We start from the raw sequence: 23,503 nt of genomic DNA, 5'->3' as shown, positions 1-23,503 counted from the left end.
CTGCCTCAGCCTCCTGCACCCCAGAGAGCTGGAGGTGCTGAGCCCTGGGATGGTGATGGAAGGGGGCTCTAGGCATGGTTACTGGGAAGCTCGCTCCTTGGACCTTTCCAGGCTGGGCTTGGTAGAAGGGAGAGTTAAGAGTCGGGGGACCCCAGAGAGGGACATATTGGGGTACCTGGAGAATGGAAAAGGAAACACACGAGACTCCTAAGAAGGTGTTAGCGGCAGGGCAGAGGAGAATTTATTGGGGTCTCTTGAAGAGAATTGGATGCCTGGGGTTTGGAATCACTCATCAGAGGCATCTAAGAAGTGGCAGCATGTTCTCAGGTGACGGTGGCCTGCAGGAGAAACGACAGGAGTTGCTCGGTGCCGCAACCCTTCTGCTCTTCTTTGTCTCCCCCTCCTCCAGCTCTCTCTTCACCACTGCCTTGGCCCCCTTCCTTACATTTGCCTTGGTAATAGACGGTGCTGCCCATGGCCACACAGATAAAGCTGAAGGCATAGAATCCAGCCCGAAGGAGGAGGACGGTGCTGGCCCCTAGCCGAGGACGTCCTGCATGGGGGCGGTAGAAGAAAGGGGGAAAAGGGGGCCTAAAGATGAAGCAGGCGCAGACCCCAGGCCCAGGGATGGACAGAGAGCAGAGGACTCAGGGAAAGACTCCCAATTTCCAGGAAGAGTGGGGACTCCCATCTCACCTTTCTCTACCACCAGTAGAGTCCCATTCCCTGTCCCAACACCTAGGCCCAGCACCTCCACCCTGCACACGTAGACTCCTGCGTCACAGTCTTGGGTGTCCCAGATGTGCAGCTCGGCCTGATGGTCACAGAGGAAACGGGAAGGGGGGAGAGGGGCCAGGCGGCCCCTGAACTCCGGGGTCCCATTCCTCACTTCCTTCCCTGGGGCCACCTTGTCCCGGTACCACATGACAGAGCCAATGGCCAATTTCCCTCGGCTGGCATTGAAGGAGCAGGGCAAGAAGGCAGCGGTGCCCTCTTGGGTATGAATCTCAGGGGGCTGGAACACCCAGAGAGCACAGGATCCTGGCAGGCAGAGAGAAGACCCAGAGAAGCACCTCCGCGGTTACAGTACCGAGAAAGGACAAGAGAACTTGCAGTAGAATATCCCAGCTGTGTCCCCACCCATGGAGGACCCAGAGGGTCAAGCACTTTGCTACCTCATGAAACCCCTTCCTTTCCACCAGCCTCATTTCTTAAAATGGCTTATTAAATAGTTTTTCAAATCCTTTCCTGTGCCAACTCTCATCCTCACCCCATCCCATCACTCTCCGACTACCTTCACTAGTAGTGTCTTGCTGAAACTTAACCTGTCCCATTGAAATTGGAGCTCATTAATGCATGTGGCTGCCTAGCTAACTAATAATTAACTATATTATTTGATTACTTTCATACCAATGGCAAACTGTATAAGGTACACCACCCTCGCTACTTTGTTTTTTATTAAAGAGCATTAACTAATAAAGTCTTCATGTGAAGACATAGCAATAATTGATTGAAATCAATTTGACTCAACCAAATTGATGAATTAAAGCAATTAGTAAAATCTCCAATTAGATTCTCTAGTTCATGAAATTTGCCATTTGTCTACTTCAGCGGTTTTCAAGCTTGAGAGCACATCAGAATCACCTGGAATGTCGGTTAAAACAGATTCCTGGGCCCGACTCTCCCCCAGTTTTTTACTCAGCGGGTCTAGAATGGAGCCTGAGAATTTGCCCAGATTCCCAGCTGATGCTAAAACTGTGGGTCTGGAGTCCATACTGCATTTAGTTCATGGGTATGGCTGATAGTTAACGTCCCTCAGTTAATTAAAATCGGTTTCACTATGAAACTTCCCTTAGAGTTAATTAGGTCTCCCAAACTCCTAATTATATCTAGACCCTAGATAATAAGCCTTCTTTAATAGGCTTATTAAGCTCATCAAATTAAAATTGACCCCTTCCAAAAAAATTTACCTCTTCCTCCCTTCAAGCCCTTTATACTGGTTCTTCAACTTTATCTTACTAGGATGGTGGCTGAGAAGAAAGGACCTCAGGGACGGAAGCTGGAGTATGACCCACCCAGTGGGCAACATGGAGAAATGGAGGGAACTGTGAACTGGGGGTGTCCACGTTACTTTGGCTTCTGGAGGACCCCACAGGTCCCACTCTCCTTTCCTAGCCACTCTCCTTAGGCCTCCATGTCAGACTTCCCCATCCTTGCCCCTCCTGGCCCCACACCCCTCAAAAGCCCTCTCACCTGGATGGACCATGATAAAGATGAGCAACAGCATCTGGGTCATGTCGGAGGGTGTTCCCGTTGGCAAAGGGGATCTGAGAAGTAAGGTCAGGGTGGAGAAAGAACAACCACTGCTTGTGGCTAGGCCTTTGGTCACCAGATGGAGGTGGGCAGCTTCCTATGACACACAGGACTCACATATCCTTTATCAAGAACCTCAACAGGGGCGCCTGGGTGGCTCAGTGGGTTAAGGCCTCTGCCTTTGGCTGGGGTCTAGGGATCAAGACCCGCATCTGGCTCTCTGCTCAGCGGGGAGCCTGCTTCCTCCTCTCTTCATCTGCCTGCCTCTCTGCCTAGTTGTGATCTCCGTTAAATAAATAAAATCTTTTTAAAAATACTTTAAAAAAAAAAAGAACCTCAACAGCCTAGGACCTCGGGCATCACAAGCGTGCCTCCTTGAGGAGAGAGGATGCTGTTAATGGCAGTGGTCACTAGGTCACTAGGAAGTGGGGGGCAACACATCGTCCTGTGGCCTAAGTGTTTGAGAGGAAAGGGAGGGCTCACACTAGGGTGGGAGGGTGAGAACAAGATGTGGTCCCCCTACCTCCTGAGGTTCAAGAAGACCAACCACTTACCCAGAATAAGCCTCTAGGAGCCCTCCTGGGCTCAGCGCTAACCTACTCCCCCCTTGTCTGGACTCCACAGTGCCCCCGCCCACCCCATCTGTTCTCTTCCCTTTAGGCGGACCCACCCCCAGGACTGCTCTAGAAATTCTCTCTTGGAGGGGATTAGGAGAAGCAAGCTGATTGGCGGTAGAGGCAGGCGGTTGCTAGGGACTTTGTTTGGAAGGTTCATTTGCATAGCAATCAACCTGTTTTACTTAGCTGTGTAGACTTGGGTGGTTTGGCTGAGTGAAAGCAACCTGACGGCGAGGTCTGCACTCATTCATATTCAGATCTCCATTAAAGGAATATACCTCCCGCTGAGGTCTGCTTTACTCCTTGTGTTCTGCCAATACTTAACACCCACTGGTAAACCCACTCATTTATTATTTTATTCGCTGTTTAGCTAGCATTTCTTGAGAAACTACCAAGTGCCCCTTACATTAAAAATATTCTTACAGACACAAAGGAAAGACTGAGTTTGTAATGCCAAGGTTGTACAGGGATTGTTTCAAGACTATACCACACATTCTTGTATGTGACTCACACATCTACATGTGACAGCACAGCACATAGAAAAGGAGGATTACAGGCTTACAGGCGCAATACCTGGGGAGGCATGGACCCAGCCCTCACCACACAATCCTCTCTGGCTCCTTTTATATATATATATGTTTTTTTTTTCAAGATTTTATTTATTTATTTGATGGATAGAGATCACAAGTAGGCAGAGCAGCAGGTAGAGAGAGAAGGGGAAGCAGGCTTCCCGCTGAGCAGAGAGCCCGATGTGCCCCCCCCCCCATCTCAGGAGCCTAAAATCATGTCCCCAGCAAAAGGCAGAGGCTTAACCCACTTGATGAGGGAGCAGGAGGCTGGCTGAGGACAGAGCAAAAGCTGGCACCTTGCACCCCCTCTCCACCTGCTCCCCTCTGTAATATGTGTAGCATTCCTCAGGCACCCCTGACTGCCATAAAACGATAGTTAACTTGCAGAGATCACAATCCTTCAGGACAGGAATCTCCCTTGCTCTACAGATGTCCTAGAGACCTACAAACAGGGAGGTTACCTTATCAATAGCACAACTTTCCAGAGGCAAATAACTCTCAGTTCCTGAAGCCCTAATGTCTCCCTCCCACCATAAACTGGAGGAGGCTGAGGTAGAAGGGAATGTAAATGATAGCAGGATCATAACACCCCACCAAGAATCTCCCAACTATCTTGATGTTAATGGCTGACCTAAAGATGACATTGATCAAGCCACAAGGGCAAGGCCTCCTCCTGGCACCTTGTAGGCCCTCTTTAACATATGAAAACTCCCATCCTTTCACCACTACCCCCAACCGCAAGGTATATAACCTGCCATCCCTCACAACCCGGGGCAGCAGCTCTTCCTGCCCACGGGTCCTGTCTCTGTGCTTTAATAAACCACCATTTTGCACCAAAGATGTCTCAAGAATTCTTTCTTGGTCATCGGCTCCGGACCTCAGCCCACCGAACCTCACCTAGGTTCTAGAACTTCATCATACTGAGCCACCCAGGTGCCCCTGGCCCCTTTTATATTAATGCATCTTTTTTTCCCTGGGTGTCCCTGTTTCTAGCTCTGTTTCATAATATATTATGATCACTGCAGTGATCTAGAGTTTTGTTTTGGAGAAGCAGCAATGTCATGGTTAAGAATGTTGGCGTGGAGTCAGCCTGAGCTCAAATGCCAGCTGCACTACAAACTAGTTACATGATCTTGAACAAATTATTTAACCTCTCAAACCACCTACACAAGCCACACGCCACATAATCTGGGGAGGATTGACTCAGTCATTCTTCATCAGTAGAGGGTCTTCCTCCTCTGGGCCTCTAATCTGAGGGTGTGAAACCAAGGTCCTGTGGCAAGGCAAGGACTGCCCCCTGGTGGTCATGGAGCATGAGGATGCCCAAGACACCGGTAGGTGGTTTTTCTTGAATGGGCCTTAATTCCAGCTTCTGCCTAGTCCCTTACCTTGCCTCATCCTATCAACAGGCCATGTCTGCCCCCAGAGAGTCACTGTGAAGGAAATTGTCTCTTCTACTCAACTGTGATAAGCCCACGATTTGAGGAGAGAGTAGAGATCACCACCGGTGGAGTAGGGGTCAGGGGCTGGAATGGGCAACTGACCTGAAGATCAAAGTGCAGACTTTCACAGTTACACAGAGCACTGCTCCCTGTCCCACGGCGATGCAGCTTAGAAGTCAAGTCAGCCTAATATGGAGTCCTGGTTCCACTGGTCCACACACCCGTGAGATGAGAACAGTATCTGTCAACATCCAGACTTCACTGTACTGGGTGCCCAGGGTATGTTAGCCCCCAGGTCCTCCCCAGTCAGGGGCCAGGATGACCATTGTTACAGCTGTGTCTGAACTCAAGGATACCCCGCTTTCTCCACCTCTTGTCTCTACCAAAGATTTCCAATATCCAAAAATCGGAATTCCAAAGATTACTCTTGGAAAATATTTTTAAGTCCATCTAGAATAAATCCTAGCATATGTGTAGCTCCAGGGATCTTTTTCAATAGCTCTGAGACTCTCTAAGGAACTTTAACCCACAAGATGGGAACCGCTGCACTAACCAGCTCAAGGATGGATGCTTTCAAAAGAAACTTTTACCAGGGACTCAAGAGGAAAGGCAACGAATAAAGAAGTTGTGAAGTGGGGCGCTTGGGTGGCTCAGTGGGTTAAGCCGCTGCCTTCGGCTCAGGTCATGATCTCAGGGTCCTGGGATAGAGCCTCTGCTCAGCAGGGAGCCTGCTTCCCCCTCTTTCTCTGCCTGCCTCTCTGCCTACTTGTGATCTTTCTCTCTGTCAAATAAATAAATAAAATCTTTTAAAAAAAAAAAAGTTGTGAAGTGAATGTGCACCTGTGTTGGGTCTCATTTATTTATTTATTTAGAAACCAACTATTTTTTTTAAAGATTTTGTTTTATTTTTTAAAAGATTTTATTTATTTTTCAGAGAGAGAGAGAGAGCACGCACAGGCAGACAGAGTGGCAGAGGGAGAAGCAGGCTCCCTGCAGAGCAAGGAACCCGATATGGGACTTGATCACAGGATGCTGGGATCATGACCTGAGCCAAAAGCAGCCGCTTAACCAACTGAGCCACCCAGGCATCCCAAAAGATTTTATTTTTAATTAATCTTTACACCCAGTATGGGGTTGAACTCACCCCGAGATGGAGTCACATGTTCCACCACAGAGCCAGCCAGGTGCCCCTCTGGTCTAACTTCTTTAACACTGTGCCATGGGCTGCCTCGAGGGAGGTCAGAGCTCAGAGCAGGAAAAGAGGTGAAGACACAGAAGGAACCCTGGAATCTCAGCACCGTGTCCCATCTTACTGGGGGTTTCCTCCTGTGTTGGTAGTGGTGAGATGTGGGTGATTTCTCTTCTAGCCAAGTCCTTACAAACATTTTCAATGAATTAGTGGCCCCCATGTTCCCCTTTCAGTCTCTAACCACAGATTCTCCTCTGAGTCTCATGCACTGGACCTCACCACCTTCTGCCCCCTTGCCGTCACGGTCTAATCTCCTTCCCATTCACCAGGAGCAGGCACCTAACTCTCCAGCTTCCTTTCTATTTCAACTGCTGCCATCTCTCTAGGAGACTTCATGTCCACATAAATGATGTTTTAAAACATTGAGATATAATTACACACAGCAAAATGCAGATCTTTTAAGAAACATTTGAAGTGTACAGATCTTAAGTATACAATTCGACATTCTCTGGCAAATCTATATACCCCTGTAAATAACATTGGAAGTGAGATACAGATCATTTCCATCACTCTAGAAAAATTCTCCCATGCCTCTTTTTGGTTAATCCCTTTCTCCTTCCAGAACCAACTACTGATTTATACCCCTACAAATGTATACCCCTATATTACACTATTCTTAGACTTTGTATAAGTGTAATCACATAGTATACCCTCTTGTATCCGGCTTCTTTCACTCTGTATAGTGTCTGTGAGATTCATCTATTGTTGTGTGTATCAGTAGCTTGATCCTTTTTTTTTTTTTTTGCTGAGTGCTATTTCATAATATGGATGTACCACAGTTTATTTATCCACTCACCTGATGAGGACAAGTGAGTTGTATGAACACTCCTGTACACATCTTGCAAATGATTTTTCTTTACTTTTCTTTTCTTTTTTTAGAAAGAGAATGTGTACTAGGAAGGGGGTATGGGGAGGGAGAATCTTATGCAGACTCCTTGCTGAGTGCAGAGCCTAGCTCAGGGCTCGATACCACAACCCCAAGATCATGGCCTGAGCAGAAATCAAGAGTCAGATGCTCAACAGACTGAGCCACCCAGGTCCCCAACAAATAGTTTTTCAATATACTAATTTCACAGTTGCTTTACCTGGTCTACTCCAACAATCACCCTGATTCCCCATGGCCTACAGTTTGGATCATGTCACCATGGAAGTTGTTCCACTTTGGAATCTTACCTCCCCTTTCCCAGGAAAATAAAAGCAATTAGGCCTAAGTCCCTCCAGACTCCTGTACCCTATACATGTGCTTTTACGTGATTCAGCTATTGGTGGACTTTTGGGTTCTTTCTCTCTCACTTTCATTCAACAAATTGTGAGCCTCTACCATGGCCTTACCTAGGCAGTCCTGTTATAGCCAGTTTTAACTACTGCTTATTCTCTGTTGAGACTCCAGTCTACATCTCCATCTCGGTCTACACCTTTACCTGAGGCCTCTTTCTTGAGGTCTAGGTCCAGAATATCTAGCTGTCCTCTAGACATCTCCTCCAGAGTGTTTCACAGGCATTTCAAAATCATCAGGGTCCACCCAAACTGCATCGGGCTCCTATGGTCCCCATCTCAGTGCATGGAAGCACAGTCCACCCCATCACTTAAGACAAAAACCTGGGATAATCCCTCATTTCCCTCATCCAAACAATCTCTAAGTCCTGTCCATTCTGCCTTTAAAATATCTCAAGTATCTTCTCACCTCTTGATTGTCATTGCTGTTTATTTTTTTATTATTTTTTTTAAAATTCTATTTATTTGTTCAACAGACAGATCACAAGTATGCAGACTGGCAGGCAGAGAGAGGAGGAAGCAGGCTCCCTGCTTAGCAGAGAGCCGGACGTGGGGCTCGATCCCAGGACCCTGAGATCATGACCTGAGCCGAAGGCAGAGGTTTAGCCCACTGAGCCACCCAGGTGCCTCAATTGTCACTGCTGTTTAAAGCCATTGTCATCTCAGGATGAAACCAGTACAATAGCTTCTCTGATGGACAGTGTGGTTTCTCCTCAGTATCCATTCCACAACTCCCTCTCCAAGTCTTGGGGCCCATTCATCCATTCAACAACAGTTTTACTGAGTTCCTCCCACACGCCAGGCATTCTGTCTTCTTCTTCTTCCCTTACATCTTTCTTCTTCTCTCTCGTATCTCCCACATCTCTGTCCACAACTCTTTCCTCTCACCATCTTTATTCACATCATTTTTTTCTTCCCTATGTCTCCACCCACATCCCACATCTCTCCGCACATCTTTACCCATTCCCTCCACACCCATCTGCTTGTTCACTCATTCATTCATTCAGTAAATATTGGTAAGCGCCTTCCCTGCGCTAGGCACCTATCTCTCCATCCCTCTCTTCCTTCATTTCCGTCTACATCTCTTTCTGCCTCTCCATCTTTCCTTATATTTTCCCCAACACATCTCTTTCACCCAACCCATCTTTCACGCTCTTTCTCCTCCATTTCTCTCTGGGTGGGAGAATGAGTCAAAGCTGGAAAGGCATTCCCCTTTTTCCTCTGGGAGCTGATCACTCCTTTCCTGAGAAACCTTCCCAGACTCCACCAAGTCTGACTGGGACCATTCGCAGATGCCCTCTGATTCTCTGTGCCAGATTCTTTATAAAAAAAATTAATCTAAAATATTAAAGGAAAACTAACTTTTAATTTAAAATTACAAAAGACAAAGAGGAGAGAAACCAGATAGTTAACAAGCTCGATCTAGGGAAATATGTAGAATCTTTGAAAAACTAGAAAATATGTGTTATTTTCACATACAACAAAGACATTTAGAAAAAAAGAATCAAAATCATATAGAATACAATTGCTGACCAAAAGCCAAGACAATTTAAGAGCAGTAACAAAGAATATTTATTATATGCTTGGAAAAAATTTTAAGTGTTTTCTAATGTATTTTAAAACGTTTTTTTTTTTTAAAGATTTTATTTATTTATTTGACAAAGAGAGATCACAAGTAAGCAGAGAGGCAGGCAGATAGAGAAAGAGACAGAGGAGGAAGCAGGCTCCCCACTGAGCAAAGAACCCTATTCGAGGCTCCATCCCAGGACCCTGAGATCACAACTTGAGCCGAAGGCAGAGGCTTTAACTCACTGAGCCACCCAGGCACCCCTGTACTTTGAAACTTTAGAAACCTATCTCTAAATAACTCAAATGCTAAAGAAAACATAATAATAGGATTTAAAATATTTTGTACTGAACGATACTGAAAATCCTGCCTATCTAAACTGTTGAGGGCTGGGAAACTGCTTCTCCCTCTCCCCGTCCCCTTCACCCCCCTACCCCTGCCTCATGCTCTCTTGCTCTCTCTCCCTCTCAAATAAATAAATAAATCTTTTAAAAAGGGGGCACGCAAGGGTGGCTCAGATGGTAAATCATCTGCCTTGGGCTTAGGTCATGATCTCTAGGTCCTGGGACCAAGCCCCATGTCTGGCTCTCAGCTCAGCACGGAGTCTGATTCTCCCTCTCCCTCTGCCTCTCCTCCTGCTTATGCTCTCTCTGCCTCTCTCTATATCTCTCAAATGAATAAATAAAATCTTCAAAAAAATAAAGAAAAAGAGAAGAAAAAGTTTGAAAGTCATTGAGCTGGACGGTTATTTCAAGAAATTAGAAAAAGAGGGCACCTGGGTGGCTCAGTCAGTTGAATGTCTGCCTTTGGCTCAGGCCATGATCCCAGAATTCTGGAATAGAGCCCTACTTTGGGCTCCCAGCTCACCAGGGAGTCTGCTTGTCCCTCTCCCTCTGCCCTTTCCCCCTACTTGTGCGGCTCTCTCTCTTATTCTCAAATAAATATATCTTTTTTTTAAAAAAAAGTTTAATAATAAAAAAAGAAAGAAATTAGAAAAAGAGGGCACCAGGGTGGTTCCGTCGGTTGAGCCCATCTGCCTTGGTTTAGGTTATGATCCCAGAGTCCTCAGAGTCCTGAGATGGAATCCTGCATCAGACTCCTTGCTCAGCAGAGAGACTGCTTCTCCCTCTGTCTGCTGCTTCTTCCTGCTTGTGCTCTTATCTGTGCACTCTCTCTCTCTCTCTCTCTCTGATAAATAAATAAATAAATAAAATATTTTAAAAAAGAAATTAGAAAAAGGGCATTGAATAATTTTTAAAAAATTTAAATAATAAAGATATTTTTAGAAATTAATGAAATAAAACAATAGAGCATTGTTTTTGCACCACACCCAGTGCTCCATGCAATCCGTGCCCTCTCTAATACCCACCACCTGGTTCCCCCAACCTCCCACCACCACCACCACCCCCCCCTCCTTCAAAACCCTCAGATTGTTTTTCAGAGTCCATAGTCTCTCATGGTTCACCTCCCCTTCCAATTTCTCTCAACTCCCTTCTCCTCTCCATCTCCCCTTGTCCTCCATGCTATTTGTTATGCTCCACAAATAAGTGAAACCATATGATAATTGACTCTCTCTGCTTGACCTATTTCACTCGGCATAATCTCTTCCAGTCCCTCTATGTTGCTACAAAAATTGAGTATTCATCCTTTCTGATGGAGGCATAATACTCCATAGTGTATATGGACCACATCTTCCTTATCCATTGTTCCGTTGAAGGGCATCTTGGTTCTTTCGACAGTTTGGCGACCGTGGCCATTGCTGCTATAAACATTGGGGTGCAGATGGCCCTTCTTTTCACTACATCTGTATCTTTGGGGTAAATACCCAGTAGTGCAATTGCAGGGTCATAGGGAAGCTCTATTTTTTTTTTTAAGATTTTATTTTTTTATTTGACAGACAGAGATCACAAGTAGGCAGAGAGGAGGAAGCAGGATCTCTGCTGAGCAGAGAGCCCGAAGTGGGGCTCGATCCCAGGACCCTGGGATCATGACCTGAGCCGAAGGCCGAGGCTTTAATCCACTGAGCTACCCAGGTGCACCGGGAAGCTCTATTTTTAATTTCTTGTTTTCCAAAGTGGCTGCATCAACTTGCATTCCCACCAACAGTGTAAGAGGGTTCCCCTTTCTCCACATCCTCCCCAACACATGTTGTTTGAGCAGGAAACATTTTTAAATATTTTACATATTTACAGAGACTACTAATATTAAAAATCTCTGACCAAATTGATTATGCAAGAAAGGAAAAGGGGAGAAAAAGCCATAAACACACAAAAGATAAATAACTTAAAGGGAATATAATATCAGATACAGTAAATATTTACATTGCAAATTTTGATAAGATGAATAATTTTCTTTTTTTAAGATTTTATTTATTTTTATGAGAGAGAGAAAGAGAGAGAATGAGTGGGGAGAGGGACAGAGGGAGAAAGAGAAGCAGGCTCCCCACTGAGCAGGGAGCCCCAAGCAGGGCTCCATCGCAGGACCCCAGGATCATGACTTGAGCCAAAGGTGGCCCCCAAGATGAACAATTTTCTAGAAAAATGTATGACCACACTGACTTAAGAAAAAATGAAAAAGCTGATATACCTATAACCACTAAAGAAATTGAATCAGTTGTTTAAAATTTAGCCATCAGTGAGGTTCCTGGCTGGCTCAGTGATTTGTGATCTCAGGGTCATGAGTTCAAGCCCCATGTTGGGTGTAGAGATTACTTAAATAAATAAATAAATAAAATTAGGGAAAAAACTTAATCATCAAAAAAATCACCGAGCCCAGATAGTTATGAAACCTTCAAGACAGATCATTCCAGTCATATAACGATTATTCTAGTGATCAGGAAGCAGGAAAAGTTTCTCCACTTATTTCATGAGATTAATGTAATCTCGATACAAAAGCCAGGCAATGGCGATCTGAGAAAGTAAAATTATTAAACAATTTCACTCATGAACATAAATGCAAGAAAAAAAGAATGTAATAAAAATTTTAACAGGGATGCCTGGGTGGCTCAGATCAGGATCTTCCTTTCAATTCAGGTCATCATCTCAGGGTCCTGGGATGGAACCCCATATCAAGCTTCCTGCTCACTGGGGAGCCTGCTTCTCCTTCTCCCTCTGCTGCTCCTTCTGCTTGTATTCTCTCTCTGTCAAATAAATAAATAAAATATTTTAAAAATAGGGGCACCTGGGTGGCTCAGTGGATTGAGCCTCTGCCTTTGTCTCGGGTCATGATCTCGGGTCCTGGGATGGAGCCCCACATCGGAGTCTCTGCTCAGCAGGGAGTCTGCTTTCCCCTCTCTCTCTGCCTGCTGCTCTGCTTACTTGTGATCTCTCTCTCTCTCTTTCTGTGTCAAATAAATAAATAAATAAAAATTTTTAAAAAATTTAAAAATATATTAACAAACCTAAACCAGAATTGAATAAATAATATAAAACAGCTTAATTAACCAAGGGCACCTGGATGGCTCAGTCAGTTAAGCGGCTGCCTTTGGCTCAGGTCGTGATTCCAGGGTCCTGGGATAGAGTTCTGCATGGGTCTCCCTGCTCATTGGAGAGCCTACTTCTCCCTCTCCCTCTGCCTGGCACTCTGCCTACTTGTGCTCTCTCTCTATCTCTTTGTCAAATAAATAAATAAAATATTTAATAAAACAACAACAACAACATGGGGTGCCTGGGTGGCTCAGTGGGTTAAGCCTCTGCCTTTGGCTCAGGTCATGATCTCAGGGTCCTGGAATCGAGCCCTACATGGGGCTCTCTGCTCAGCAGGGAGCCTGCTTCCCCTCTCTCTCTGTCTGCCTCTCTGCCTACTTGTTATCTCTCTGTCAAATAAATAAATGAAATATTTTTTAAAAATATAAATAAATAAATAAAAATAAAACAACAACAACTTAACCAAGCAGTCTTTATCCTAGGAAAATAATTCACTATTCGTACACTTCCCAATTCTGTCCATACGATTAATTCATTACATTAATAGATTAAGGAGGAAAATCCATGGGACTATCTCAGTCAATACAGTAAAAGCATTTCACGGCTTTTATTCATGATAACAACTACTCAAATTTTAAAAATAGAAAAAAAAATATTAACAGTTAGTTAAGGTTCTGCTTTTGGCTGCTCAGGTCATGATCCCAAGGTCTTGGGATCAAGCCCCACGTTGAGCTCTCTGCTCAGCTGGGAAGCCTGCTTTTCTCTCTCCTTCTCTCTGCCCCTCCCCCTTGCTCATACTCATGCTATTTCTCTCTCAAATAAATAAATAAAATATTCTTTAAAAAGAAAGAAAAACATTTCACAACAGTCATTTATGATTTTAAAAATTTTGAATGTATATTATGTCTTCATTCTCCCATGAAATTTAGTGTTCATTTTTGAAAAGCTTTGTATTTTTCTTCTGAATCTTTCCTCCTGTTCCCATCCATACCCTCTTGTTATCCACCATCTGTTCACCGAGTACTTGCATTTCTGATATGTGTCCTTCCTTCACTGTTAAAGAACTATACCAAGTTTTGTTGTTTTTCAGTTCATGATGGCATTTTGGGCTGCGATTTCCACCAGCTTTTGGCAATGTATTTCTGGTGTATTGTCATCTGTCAGTAAATTGTGTTGCTCTTTTTTTTTTTTTTTAAGTTTAAATTCAATTTAGTTAACATATAGTGTATTATTTGTTTCAGGGGTAGAATTTAATGATTCATCAGTTGCACGTAACACCCAGTGTTCATTACATCACGTGCCCTCCTTAATGCCATCATTCATCCCCCCACCCAACTGTGGCATCCCTGTTTGTTCCCTATAATTAAGAGTCTCTTATGACTTTTTATCTTTTTTTAAATTTTTCCTTCTCCTCCCCATGTTCATCTGTTTTGTTTCTTAAATTCTACATATGAGTGAATGTATATGGTATTTGTGTTTCTCTCACTGACTTATTTTGCTTAGCATAATACCCTCTAGTTTCATCCATGTCACTGCAAACGGCAAGATTTTGTTGCTCTTTTTTACTTTTTTTCTCATAGTTAACCAAACAGAATCTCTGTTCATTTCTTTTTTTTTTTTTTTTTCTTTTTCTTTTTTTTAAGTAAACTCTATGTGCAACATGGTGCTAAAACTCAAGACACTGAGCTCAAGAATTGCATGCTCTATGAACTAAGCCAGCCGGGTATCTTTTTTTAAATGTTCATTTTTTTTTTTTTAAGATTTTATTTATTTATTTAAGGGGCGCCTGGGTGGCTCATTGGGTTAAGCCTCTGCCTTCTGCTCAGACCATGATCTTAGGGTCCTGGGATCAAGCCCTGCGTCAGGCTCTCTGCTCAGCAGGGAGCCTTCTTTTCCCTCTCTCTCTGCCTGCCTCTCTGCCTGCTTGTGATCTCTCTGTCTCTCAAATAAAACCTTTAAAAAAATATTTTATTTATTTATTTGAGAGAGAGAGAGAGAGAGTGAGCGAGAGAGAGAACATGAGTTGGGGGAGCAACAGAGGCAGAGGGAGAAGCAGGATCCCCGAGAGCAGGGAGCCTAATGTGGGGCTGGATCCCAGGACCTCGGGATCATGACCTGAGCCCAAGGCACACACTTAACCGACTGAACCATCCAGGAGTCCCTTGCCGGCACTTTCTGAGATGTGCCCCCTCTGGGTCTCTTTGGACATTTCAAAACATTTTCTCTCCACCTTTACCAGTACTTTTTTTTTTTCTTTGACAGAGAGAGAGAGAGAGAGCACAAGCAGGGGGAATGGCAGGCAGAGGGAAAAGGAGAAGCAGGCTCCCGCAGAGGAAGGGGAGCCCAATGTGGGACTCGATCCCAGGATCCTGGGATCATGACCTGAGCCAAAGGCAGACACTTAAGCAACTGAGCCACCCAGGCACCCCCAACTTTACCAGTACTTGAAACCATTTGGTCAGTCTTGCGCTCAGCCTCTCCTTGGGCTGAGGCATTTCCTCTCAGGAGGGAATATTTGATTTTTTCAGAGGTGACACTTGGACCCTCCCCCTCTCCCTGATTTTCCCTGAGGCACTGCTGGGGACTGCCTGTTTGATTGGAATCTGGGCACACAAACACAGGACTTGGAGTCTAGGTATGCTGTGAAAATGTAGCACTCATGCCTTTGTGTGCGTGTGTGTTTGTGCAATCTCCTTATGGCTGAGTATGGTTTCCAGGAGACAAGAGGTGAAATTTGGTAATAAATTGCTGCTACACTCCCCTCAAAGCCCTACAAGGAGATGTTTTATTATTTCTTAAAGATTTTATTTATTTATTTTCAGGAAAGAGGGAGAGTGAGCCAGTGCACAAGCATGGGGAACTTAAGCAGGATCCCCTTCGAGCAAGGAGCCCAATGCAAGCCAAAGGCAGACGCTTAACTGGCTGAGCCAAACAGGTGCCCAAGGAAATGTTTTCTTTTTTAATTTTTAAAAGATTTTATTCATTTATTTGATTGAGAGAGAGACAGCAAGAGAGGGAACACAAGCAGGGGGAGAGAGAGAGGGAGAAGCTTCCCTCGGAGCAGGGAGTCTGATGTTGATGTGGGGCTATATCCCAGGACCCTGGGATCATGACCTGAGCGGAAGGCAGACACTTAACCACTCAGCCACTCAGGTGTCCCCCACCAAGGAGATGTTTTAGAAAATCGAAGGCTTTCAGTAAGGCTGATGCTTCTCTGCCTGGCTTCAGGGAGAGCTTCTTGTTAACCAAGCTCCTGAGTCTGGTGCATGCATACACCAGGAAGCCCTTTTGCCCATTTACACTGAGAAATAAAGCTTCAGAACTCTGTTTCTTCCCAGACCCGCACACTCACTTAAACATGCATGCACATTGTATCAGTCCGAATCCCAATAGGAAACAGCACCCTCCAGTTAGGCTGATCGGAGGGCGCCTAGGTGGCTCATTCAGTTGGGTGTCTGCCTTCATCTCAAGTCATGATCCTGGAGTCCCAGGATTGAGACCTTCTCAATGGGAGTCTGCTTCTCCCTCTGCCCCCACTCCTGCTCATGTACTCTCTCGCTGTCTCTCAAATAAACAAATTTTTTAACTTTTTTTTTTTAAATTAGGCTAATTTGAGGAGCTAGTTTATTTACAAAGGTGAATGGAGTATAGGGGAATCCCAAGGGATATGCCACGGAAAAAGATTACAGCAGCAATTCTTCCTCAGGCTGTATCACAGATGTGTTTGGCATTCTAATAAAGCATAAAGTAAAAAATATACATACCAAAGTAAATCAATTACATTGAATTCCAGTTACCAAAATAGTAATAAAAAGTTGGAATGGTTGGCTCAGTTGGAAGAGCATGCAACTCTTGATCTCAGCGTTGTGAGTTTGAGCCCCACATTGGGTTGGAGATTACTAAAAATAAATAAATAAATAACTTCAAAAATAAGTTAGAAGATAGAATAAATCATGCACTTTAATAAATCATGTACTTTATTACCACGTTATATAAAAGATAAGACATTTAAAATACAGGCAATGGGCGCCTGGGTGACTCAGTTGGTTAAGCGTTTGCCTTTGGCTCAGGCCATGATCTCAGGGTCCTGGAATTAAGCCCTGCATCAGGCTACCTGCTCAGCAGGGAGTCTGCTTCTTCCTCTCCTTCTGCAGCTTCCCCTGGTTGTGCATGCTCGCTCTCTCATAAGTAAATAAAAAATATTTTAAAAAATTAAAATATAGGTCAGTTAAGCCCCACATTGTGTCGACAGTTTAATTAAAAAAATTGTACAAGTGGATAAAGCTTTCTGTATTCAAATGAACATTATTATTTACAATAATGGAAAAATAACTTCATTAGCGATGCAGTTAGGGAGCACAGCTGGCTCAGTCAGTAGAGTACGTAACTCTCCATCTTGGGGCCGTGAATTTGAGCCCCACCATGTTGGGGGTAGAGTTTGCTTAAAACACAGGCATCTTGAAGTTAGATTTTAAAAAATAAAGACACATCAGTGCAAACTATATTATTGCTTGAACAAGGACTTTAAACTGTGGGGCCCCCTGGCTGGCTCAGTTGGAAGAGCAGGCAACTTTTGGTCTTAAGGCTGGGAGTTCAAGGGGCACCTGGTTGGCTCAGTGGGTTGAGCCTCTGCCTTGGGCTCAGGTCATGATCTCAGAGTCCTGGGATCAAGCCCCGAATCGGGCTCTCTGCTCAGTGGGGAGCCTGCTTCCCCCTCTCTCTCTGCCTGCCTCTCTGCCTACTTGTGATCTCTCTCTCTGCCTCAAATAAATAAATAAAAATCTTTAAAAAAAAAAAAATAAAGGTTGGGAGTTCAAGCCCCATGTTGAGTGCAGCGATCACACAAATAAACTTAAAAAAATAATAAAATAAAAAGAATTTTAAACTGAGATGTGGATTTTGACAAGCAATGCATGTAATGTTGAATATGAGAAAAGGGTGTACATTTTTTCCTTTCCAAGTTCACAGACCACCTGACATCTATCTCCTGGGGGTACTGAATCCAAGAGGAAGATAGAGCTTTGCAGTGCAGGTTGCCTGGAGAGAAGCACTGTGCATAAGTGGAGGTTTCCGCCAGCCTGAGGTGACCTCTTGGGAAGGGAGCCAGTAGAACGAACACCCACTGCTTAATGTCTTCCTTCCTGCTATTTTCCTGCTAGGCTCTCCAATAGCCAAAACCAACTGGAAGCCAGAGGTGCCTTTGATGTGCTCTGTACAGGGTAGCCTCCTGTGGCAGAGAGCAAAGTGGGAGAAGGAAGGTATAGAGGCAAACAGGACACACACACCAACAAGTTTTCTGGCCCGCATATGCTTTTCCTGTAAGCACACTCCATGGAGCCTAATTCTAAGCAGCAATTCCCCCTGGAGAGCATGGAATCATAACAAGAGCCCGTAGCAACACGGGGCCGGTTCACAGGGATTCTAATCTATTGGGGTCTATCTGGTGGGTCATTTCTTGAGTCCGCTCAGTGTTGTCTCCCTGACTGCTTGGCTGGACACAAACAGGCCTGGCCTTGTGATTCCTCCTTTTCTTCTTCCTCCAAGACTGACCAGCCCCACCACCCACTAACCCATGCTTAAGCTACCTTGACACCTTCAGTCTGGGTTCAGCAAGCCTCACAGGCTAGGACACCTCTTTCCCTGCAATGACTCTTTGACACTTGACCACGTGAGAAGCACCTGAGGCACTTGTTAAAATCCTATTGTCGGGCCCCATCCCCAGAGTCTCTGATTCAGTAGGCCTGAGCTGAGGCCCAACCAGGCACATTTCTTTCTTTCTTTCTTTTTTTTTTAAGATTTTATTTATTTATTTGACAGACAGAGATCACAAGTAGGCAGAGAGACAGCAGAGAGAAAGGAAAGGAAGCAGGCTCCCTGCTGGGCTCTGTGGGGCTCGACCCCAGAACCCTGAGACCATGACCTGAGCCAAAGGCAGAGGCTTTAACCCACTGAGCCACCCAGGCGCCCTGCAACCAGGCACATTTCTAACACACTTCCTCCTAATGCTGCAGGAAGGCCAGTCCGAGAGAACCACTGTTTTAAGAAGTTTCTGCATTATCTCTGCTCAGATCTAGATTTTGCAGCCTGTCTGGGAGCTATCTACTTTCCTTATCTCCGTGTTCTCATGGATTCTTCAAAGCTGCCCCCTAACGCACCCCCCAACCATTTCTAACCCTTACCCAGAAGTCCCCCTTCACCCCTGCTACTAGGAGCCAGCCTTCTCTGGCTGGGTGACCTTGGGGGCTGGGTCCCTGAGTCTGTGGGCGATGTCTTCTAGTATGTCTGTTCTTCTTCTTCTTTGTTTTTTTAATATTTTTTTTTTTTTATTTATTTGCCAGAGAGAAAGAGGGAGAGCACAAGCAGAGAGAATTGCAGGCAGAGGGAGAAGCACGCTCCCTGCTGAGCCAGGAGAGGGAGAAGCACGCTCCCTGCTGAGCCAGGAGAGGGAGAAGCACGCTCCCTGCTGAGCCAGGAGCCCATCCAAGGACCTAAGGATCATGACCTGAAGGCAGAGGCTTGGTTAACTGAGCCACTCAGGCGACCCCTGTATGTCTGTTCTTTACAGGCTTTCCCCACATCTGTGTTTAGGCTGGGTTTTGTTCTTCACTCTTTTGTCCTTCTAGATACTCTAACTCTCCACTTGTGCCCCATGTCAGAGTAGCTGTTACTTTATCCCAGAAAGTTTCTCTGAGCATCTAACTCTATACCCCTAGGGTAGTCTGCCAAACCATTCTTGATGGAAGGAATAGTCTGGGAGGCAGTCTCATCCTGAATACAGGCCAGAGCCTTCCCAATGGCCAATACGGCCCTACACAATCTGGCCTCATCTCCTGCCTGTTTCCACTCATACACCTGGCTCCAGCTACACTGGCCATCCTGCTGCTTCACAAACACTCCAGCTATCCTGACATGTTCTTTCTTCAGGACCTTTGCACTTGTCTGAAATGCTCCTCTCTCATATAGCTACATGGCTTATTTCCATATCTCTTGAAATCTTTTTTAAGATTTTATTTTTAAGTAATCTCTACACCCAGCATGGGGCTCAAACTGACAACCCCAAGATCAAGAGTCACATGCTGCACTGAACTAGCCAGATATCCCCCTACTTGAAACCTTTGCTCAAATATTTTCTCAGAGAAGCCTTTCTGCAGTCCCTAGGTGGCTCAGTCAGTTAAGCATCTGACTTCAGCTCAGATCATGATCACAGGGTCCTGGGATCAAGTCCCCCCACAGGTTCCCTGCTCATCAGGGAGTCTGCCTGTCCCTCTCCCACTCCTTCTGCCCCGCCCCAGCTCAAGCTCTTTCTCTCTCAAATAAATAAATAAAATATTTAAAAATAGTAAAAAGAAAATAATATAAAAATAAAACAGCAGTCTACCACAGCACTTCTTATCCCCCTTCCCTACTTTGTTTTTCTGCATAGGTACTTGCCACCTTTGATATGTTTATCATTTTTAGAATTTTTTTTATTTGTAAGTAATCTCTACATCCACTGTGGGGCTTGAACCCCAAGATCAAGAGTCACATGCTCCACTGACTGAGCCAGCCAGGCATCCCAATATGTTTATTTTTATGGTCTGTCTTCCACAGTTAGACTGTTCACGAGGACAAGAGCCTACATGTGTTTGGATCACTGAGGTGGCATTCATTGTGCACTTGATAATTATTTGTCAAATGAAAATATGAATAAAGAAATGAATTCCCCCCACTAGGCGCTAAGACATGAGTGTATGGTTGCAGCTTTCTCTGAAAGGAGAGAGGCAGCTACAGTAAAGGGAAGTCCAGAATTCTGAGTTCACCCCAGCATGTCCCCCCACTTGCACGGGTCAGGGAGAAGGCAGTGAGAAGTGAATGCTCCCAGCTGCAGAAGGGGAAGTAATGTGAAGGCGAGAAGAGAAGAAAGGTGTCTCCATCGATGCTGGCGCAGGGTGGGTGGAGCTCTGGGTGGGGAGTTTGTGGTTTATTTATTTATATATTTATTTAAGATTATTTATTTATTTATTTATTGGGGGGGGGGTGCGCAGAGTGAGAGGGAGAGAGAATCTCAAGCAGACTCCCCACTGAGCAGGGAGCCCCCTGCAGGGCTAGATCTCACAATCCTGAGAAACCAAGAGTCAGACAGTCAACCGACTGAACAACCCAGGACCCCCTGGGTGGTGAGTTTGAACAAAAACATCTCAGTGAGGGGAACGTGCTAGCCTCTTCTCCCCTGGAAGTGACTGCCCATGCAACAAAAAAGGAAACAGGATGTGAGTGGGGAAGACATTTTTTAGAGGCAACTTAACCATTCTCTTGAACCCGTGGTGACTGACACCGAATCACACACATGCACGTGCGCAGGCACACGTACACACACACACACTCACACGCCCTTAACATCAGCTTCACCCCCTGGTTCTCGTGTCCACAAATACTGTCTCTCTCAGCACCTCTTTCAGTTCCCCCAGAGAATCTACTTAAATTCTTGAATTCCTGAGCTCTGTAGATTTCACGAACTATTTCAGGGGAGATAAGATGAGCGGGTTCCATTGCACATCTGAAAGTGAACAAATATGACTCATGTGTTAGGCATTGCCCTATTTCCAAGTGCCTCAGACCCGGAGGGAGGCTTCTCTCCCTTTCAGACCCTACACCGTTTTGCCATCTTTTTAGATCTGCCCCTGGACTTCAGATTTTTCTCCCATTCACATTATAGAAAAATCCAGTCAGCCCTTCCTCGGCTGTGTACCCAAACTGTGTGCCCAGACTCGTGACACCTGAGAAAATGTAAGCCTTAAGACTTACCTGACCCTCCAGACCTGTTCAAAGACCATTTATTTGTTCCGGAGAGTAAATACCCCCTCCCCCACACCTCCAGCAGCTTCTTTCTCTCCTGCACAGATTGGGCTCTCCTTAAGAGGAATTGAGGAGAATGTTATTTTCTCACCTCAATCCTAGAGCCCCTGGCCCCTTCCTCCTGGGGTGCTCGTGTCAGCAGAAGCTGAGGGGGAAGTGAGGCCTGGGACTGGAGGAGGAGGGAATGAGGGGAAAGGGGAAGTTCAAGAGGGAGACCTCAGAGAAGGCTGATGGGAGAGGAGAGCCAGTAGACAGAGCTCCAGCTCGGTCTCCGTCCACCTATCTACTGGTCTCTCCATCAGCATCTACTGAGCTATGAGCCAAACCAGGGATTTACAGGGTAAGGAAGGTAGAAGAGGCAGAGCCTAAAATGAGAGCAAGGAGATGGACAGACCTGGGCAGGGCTAGGAGGTGGAGACAGGCTTAGGAGGGCAGAACTGTGATGACCCTGGACCTGCGTGGAAGAAAGAAGAGGAATGGGGGGTGAAGAAACATTAACCTCTGTGTGTCCCCTCAGGAGGAAAAGCCTTTGGGCTGCTGAAGGCCCAGCAGGAAGAGAGACTGGATGAAATCAACAAGGTAAAAGGAAGATCTAAGGGGGCAGGACCTGGGGGGAAGGGGCCCCTGAACCAGGGGACATATCCTGGCTCCTTGCTTTCTCCCACAGCAATTCCTGGATGATCCCAAATATAGCAGTGATGAGGATCTGCCCTCTAAACTGGAAATCTTCAAGAGTGAGGGGGAAACTGAAGGGGCAGAGGGGGAGTGAGGAGGGTGGGATTTCCTCAAGAACAGAGAAGGGACCAGAGAGACGCAGAGTCTACATACGTAGTGCGAAAAAGGGAGGCTGCCTCCGTTGTTCCCCCTTGTTGCAGTCTCTTTCCTTGGGCTGCCCCTCTAGCACCCTCTCTTGTTCCCTACACCTTAACAGGGCCCCTCAACCCCACCCGCACTTCCTCTGCCTGCCCTACCTCCTCTTTCCACATCTTCCCCACCTAGCCTTTAGTCAGTGGCCCTTTTCTCAATCCCCTGTGCTGCCCCTCCCTGGGACCCTCCAGCCAGTGCTTACCCTATCTGCTTTCTCCCCTCATCCAGAGAAATACATGGAGTTTGACCTGAATGGAAACGGAGATATCGGTGAGAAAAGGGTGATGGGGGCATGTGCAGACCCAGGAAGAGGGAGGTCTCTCCTACTGTGCTTATTCCTGGTGATTTGGGAGAGGGCCCAGCTACCAGAGTAGGAGGGACGAGAATGGGAATGGGAAGGCGAAGACAGAGAGAGAGAGAGAGGCTCCCTCTTCTCATCCCCTCTCCTCTGCCTCTAGATATCATGTCCCTGAAGCGGATGCTGGAGAAGCTTGGGGTTCCCAAGACCCACATGGAGCTCAAAAAATTAATCAGGGAGGTGTCTGGCAGCTCTGGGGAGACTTTCAGCTACTCTGACTTCCTCAAGATGATGCTGGGCAAGAGATCTGCCATCTTAAAAATGTGAGGGTCCAGTGCCAACCTTTCCTATGCTTACCTGTTTTTTCCTCAACCCTACCCCATCCCCAGGCTCACCCATACATTACTCAGCGTCTATTTCTTCCCTTCTTTGAGGGACCCTTCCAAGTTCCTATCCCTATCCATTGTTCTGGTCCCTGCAGCCCCTAGCATGGCCATCCCTACTCTTCTTCCTTCTCCTCCGACCATAATAACCCCTGTCCTCTTCCAGACTTTCACAGTAGCCTAAGATTTATTCTCTTGAGAAGACAGTCCCCTGATCCCTCTGTCTCTTCCCATCTCAACTAGGATCCTGATGTACGAGGAGAAAGCAAGAGAACAGGAGAAGCCAGCAGGTCCCCCAGCCAAGAAAAATATCTCTGAGTTGCCCTGATTTGTGGTAGGGGAGATGTGGTGAGATTGATGGGACTTCTAAAGACCCCAACATGGGAAAAGGGCACAGAATTGTGGGCCAGAGGTACACTAAATTAAATAAAACTATCCTTCTCCAGATCAAGTCAGTTTGGTCTCCGTTTGGGGGGATTTTTTTCCCTTGGTCTGGGAAGAAGTGAAGCATCATTGAGGGAAGGGCAACAAAGGATTTGCCCATATGAACAATCCATCCACAATTTTGTAATGTGTCAACTATAGCAGATGGTTTTGTACTTCAAGGGAGAGTCCAGATATATGATAGCCTTGTTCTCAAGGAATTTAGATGGGACAAAAAGA

The 23,503-nt window shown here is 45.7% G+C and overlaps 2 protein-coding genes across 6 annotated transcripts; one reads left to right on the top strand and one right to left on the bottom strand.

The window, feature by feature from the left end:
* Positions 1-218: 218 nt before the first annotated feature.
* Positions 219-21,424, bottom strand: NCR3 (natural cytotoxicity triggering receptor 3). 4 transcript variants are annotated; one of them, XM_082732814.1, is made up of 5 exons: positions 21,384-21,424; positions 2,254-2,327; positions 697-1,041; positions 446-553; positions 219-338 (listed from the first exon to the last, which is right to left on the bottom strand). In XM_082732814.1, exons 2-5 carry the CDS (start codon positions 2,294-2,296, stop codon positions 286-288), a joined length of 549 nt encoding a protein of 182 aa, XP_082588940.1. In that variant the 5' UTR covers positions 2,297-2,327; positions 21,384-21,424; the 3' UTR covers positions 219-285. The 4 variants fall into 4 exon arrangements, with proteins under 4 accessions (XP_082588940.1, XP_082588938.1, XP_082588941.1 ...); XM_082732812.1 differs by lacking the exon at positions 21,384-21,424 and adding an exon at positions 21,242-21,372; XM_082732815.1 differs by lacking the exon at positions 21,384-21,424 and adding an exon at positions 5,044-5,144.
* A 47-nt stretch (positions 21,425-21,471) lies between these two features.
* On the top strand, positions 21,472-23,291 carry AIF1 (allograft inflammatory factor 1). Of its 2 annotated transcripts, XM_082732816.1 has the most exons (6): positions 21,472-21,632; positions 21,810-21,871; positions 21,960-22,026; positions 22,388-22,429; positions 22,618-22,780; positions 23,084-23,291. In XM_082732816.1, the coding sequence occupies exons 1-6, from the start codon at positions 21,608-21,610 to the stop codon at positions 23,166-23,168; spliced, it is 444 nt and encodes a 147-aa protein (XP_082588942.1). In that variant the 5' UTR covers positions 21,472-21,607; the 3' UTR covers positions 23,169-23,291. The 2 variants fall into 2 exon arrangements, with proteins under 2 accessions (XP_082588942.1, XP_082588943.1); XM_082732817.1 differs by lacking the exon at positions 21,960-22,026 and having other exon boundaries at positions 21,486-21,632.
* The last annotated feature ends 212 nt before the right edge of the window (positions 23,292-23,503 follow it).

This window comes from Mustela nivalis (genome assembly GCF_964662115.1).
Source record: "Mustela nivalis genome assembly, chromosome: 5".
In the NCBI taxonomy this organism is placed as follows: domain Eukaryota; kingdom Metazoa; phylum Chordata; class Mammalia; order Carnivora; family Mustelidae; genus Mustela; species Mustela nivalis.
Note: the sequence above shows the minus strand (reverse complement) of the source record. Positions and strands in the feature narration are given on the sequence as shown.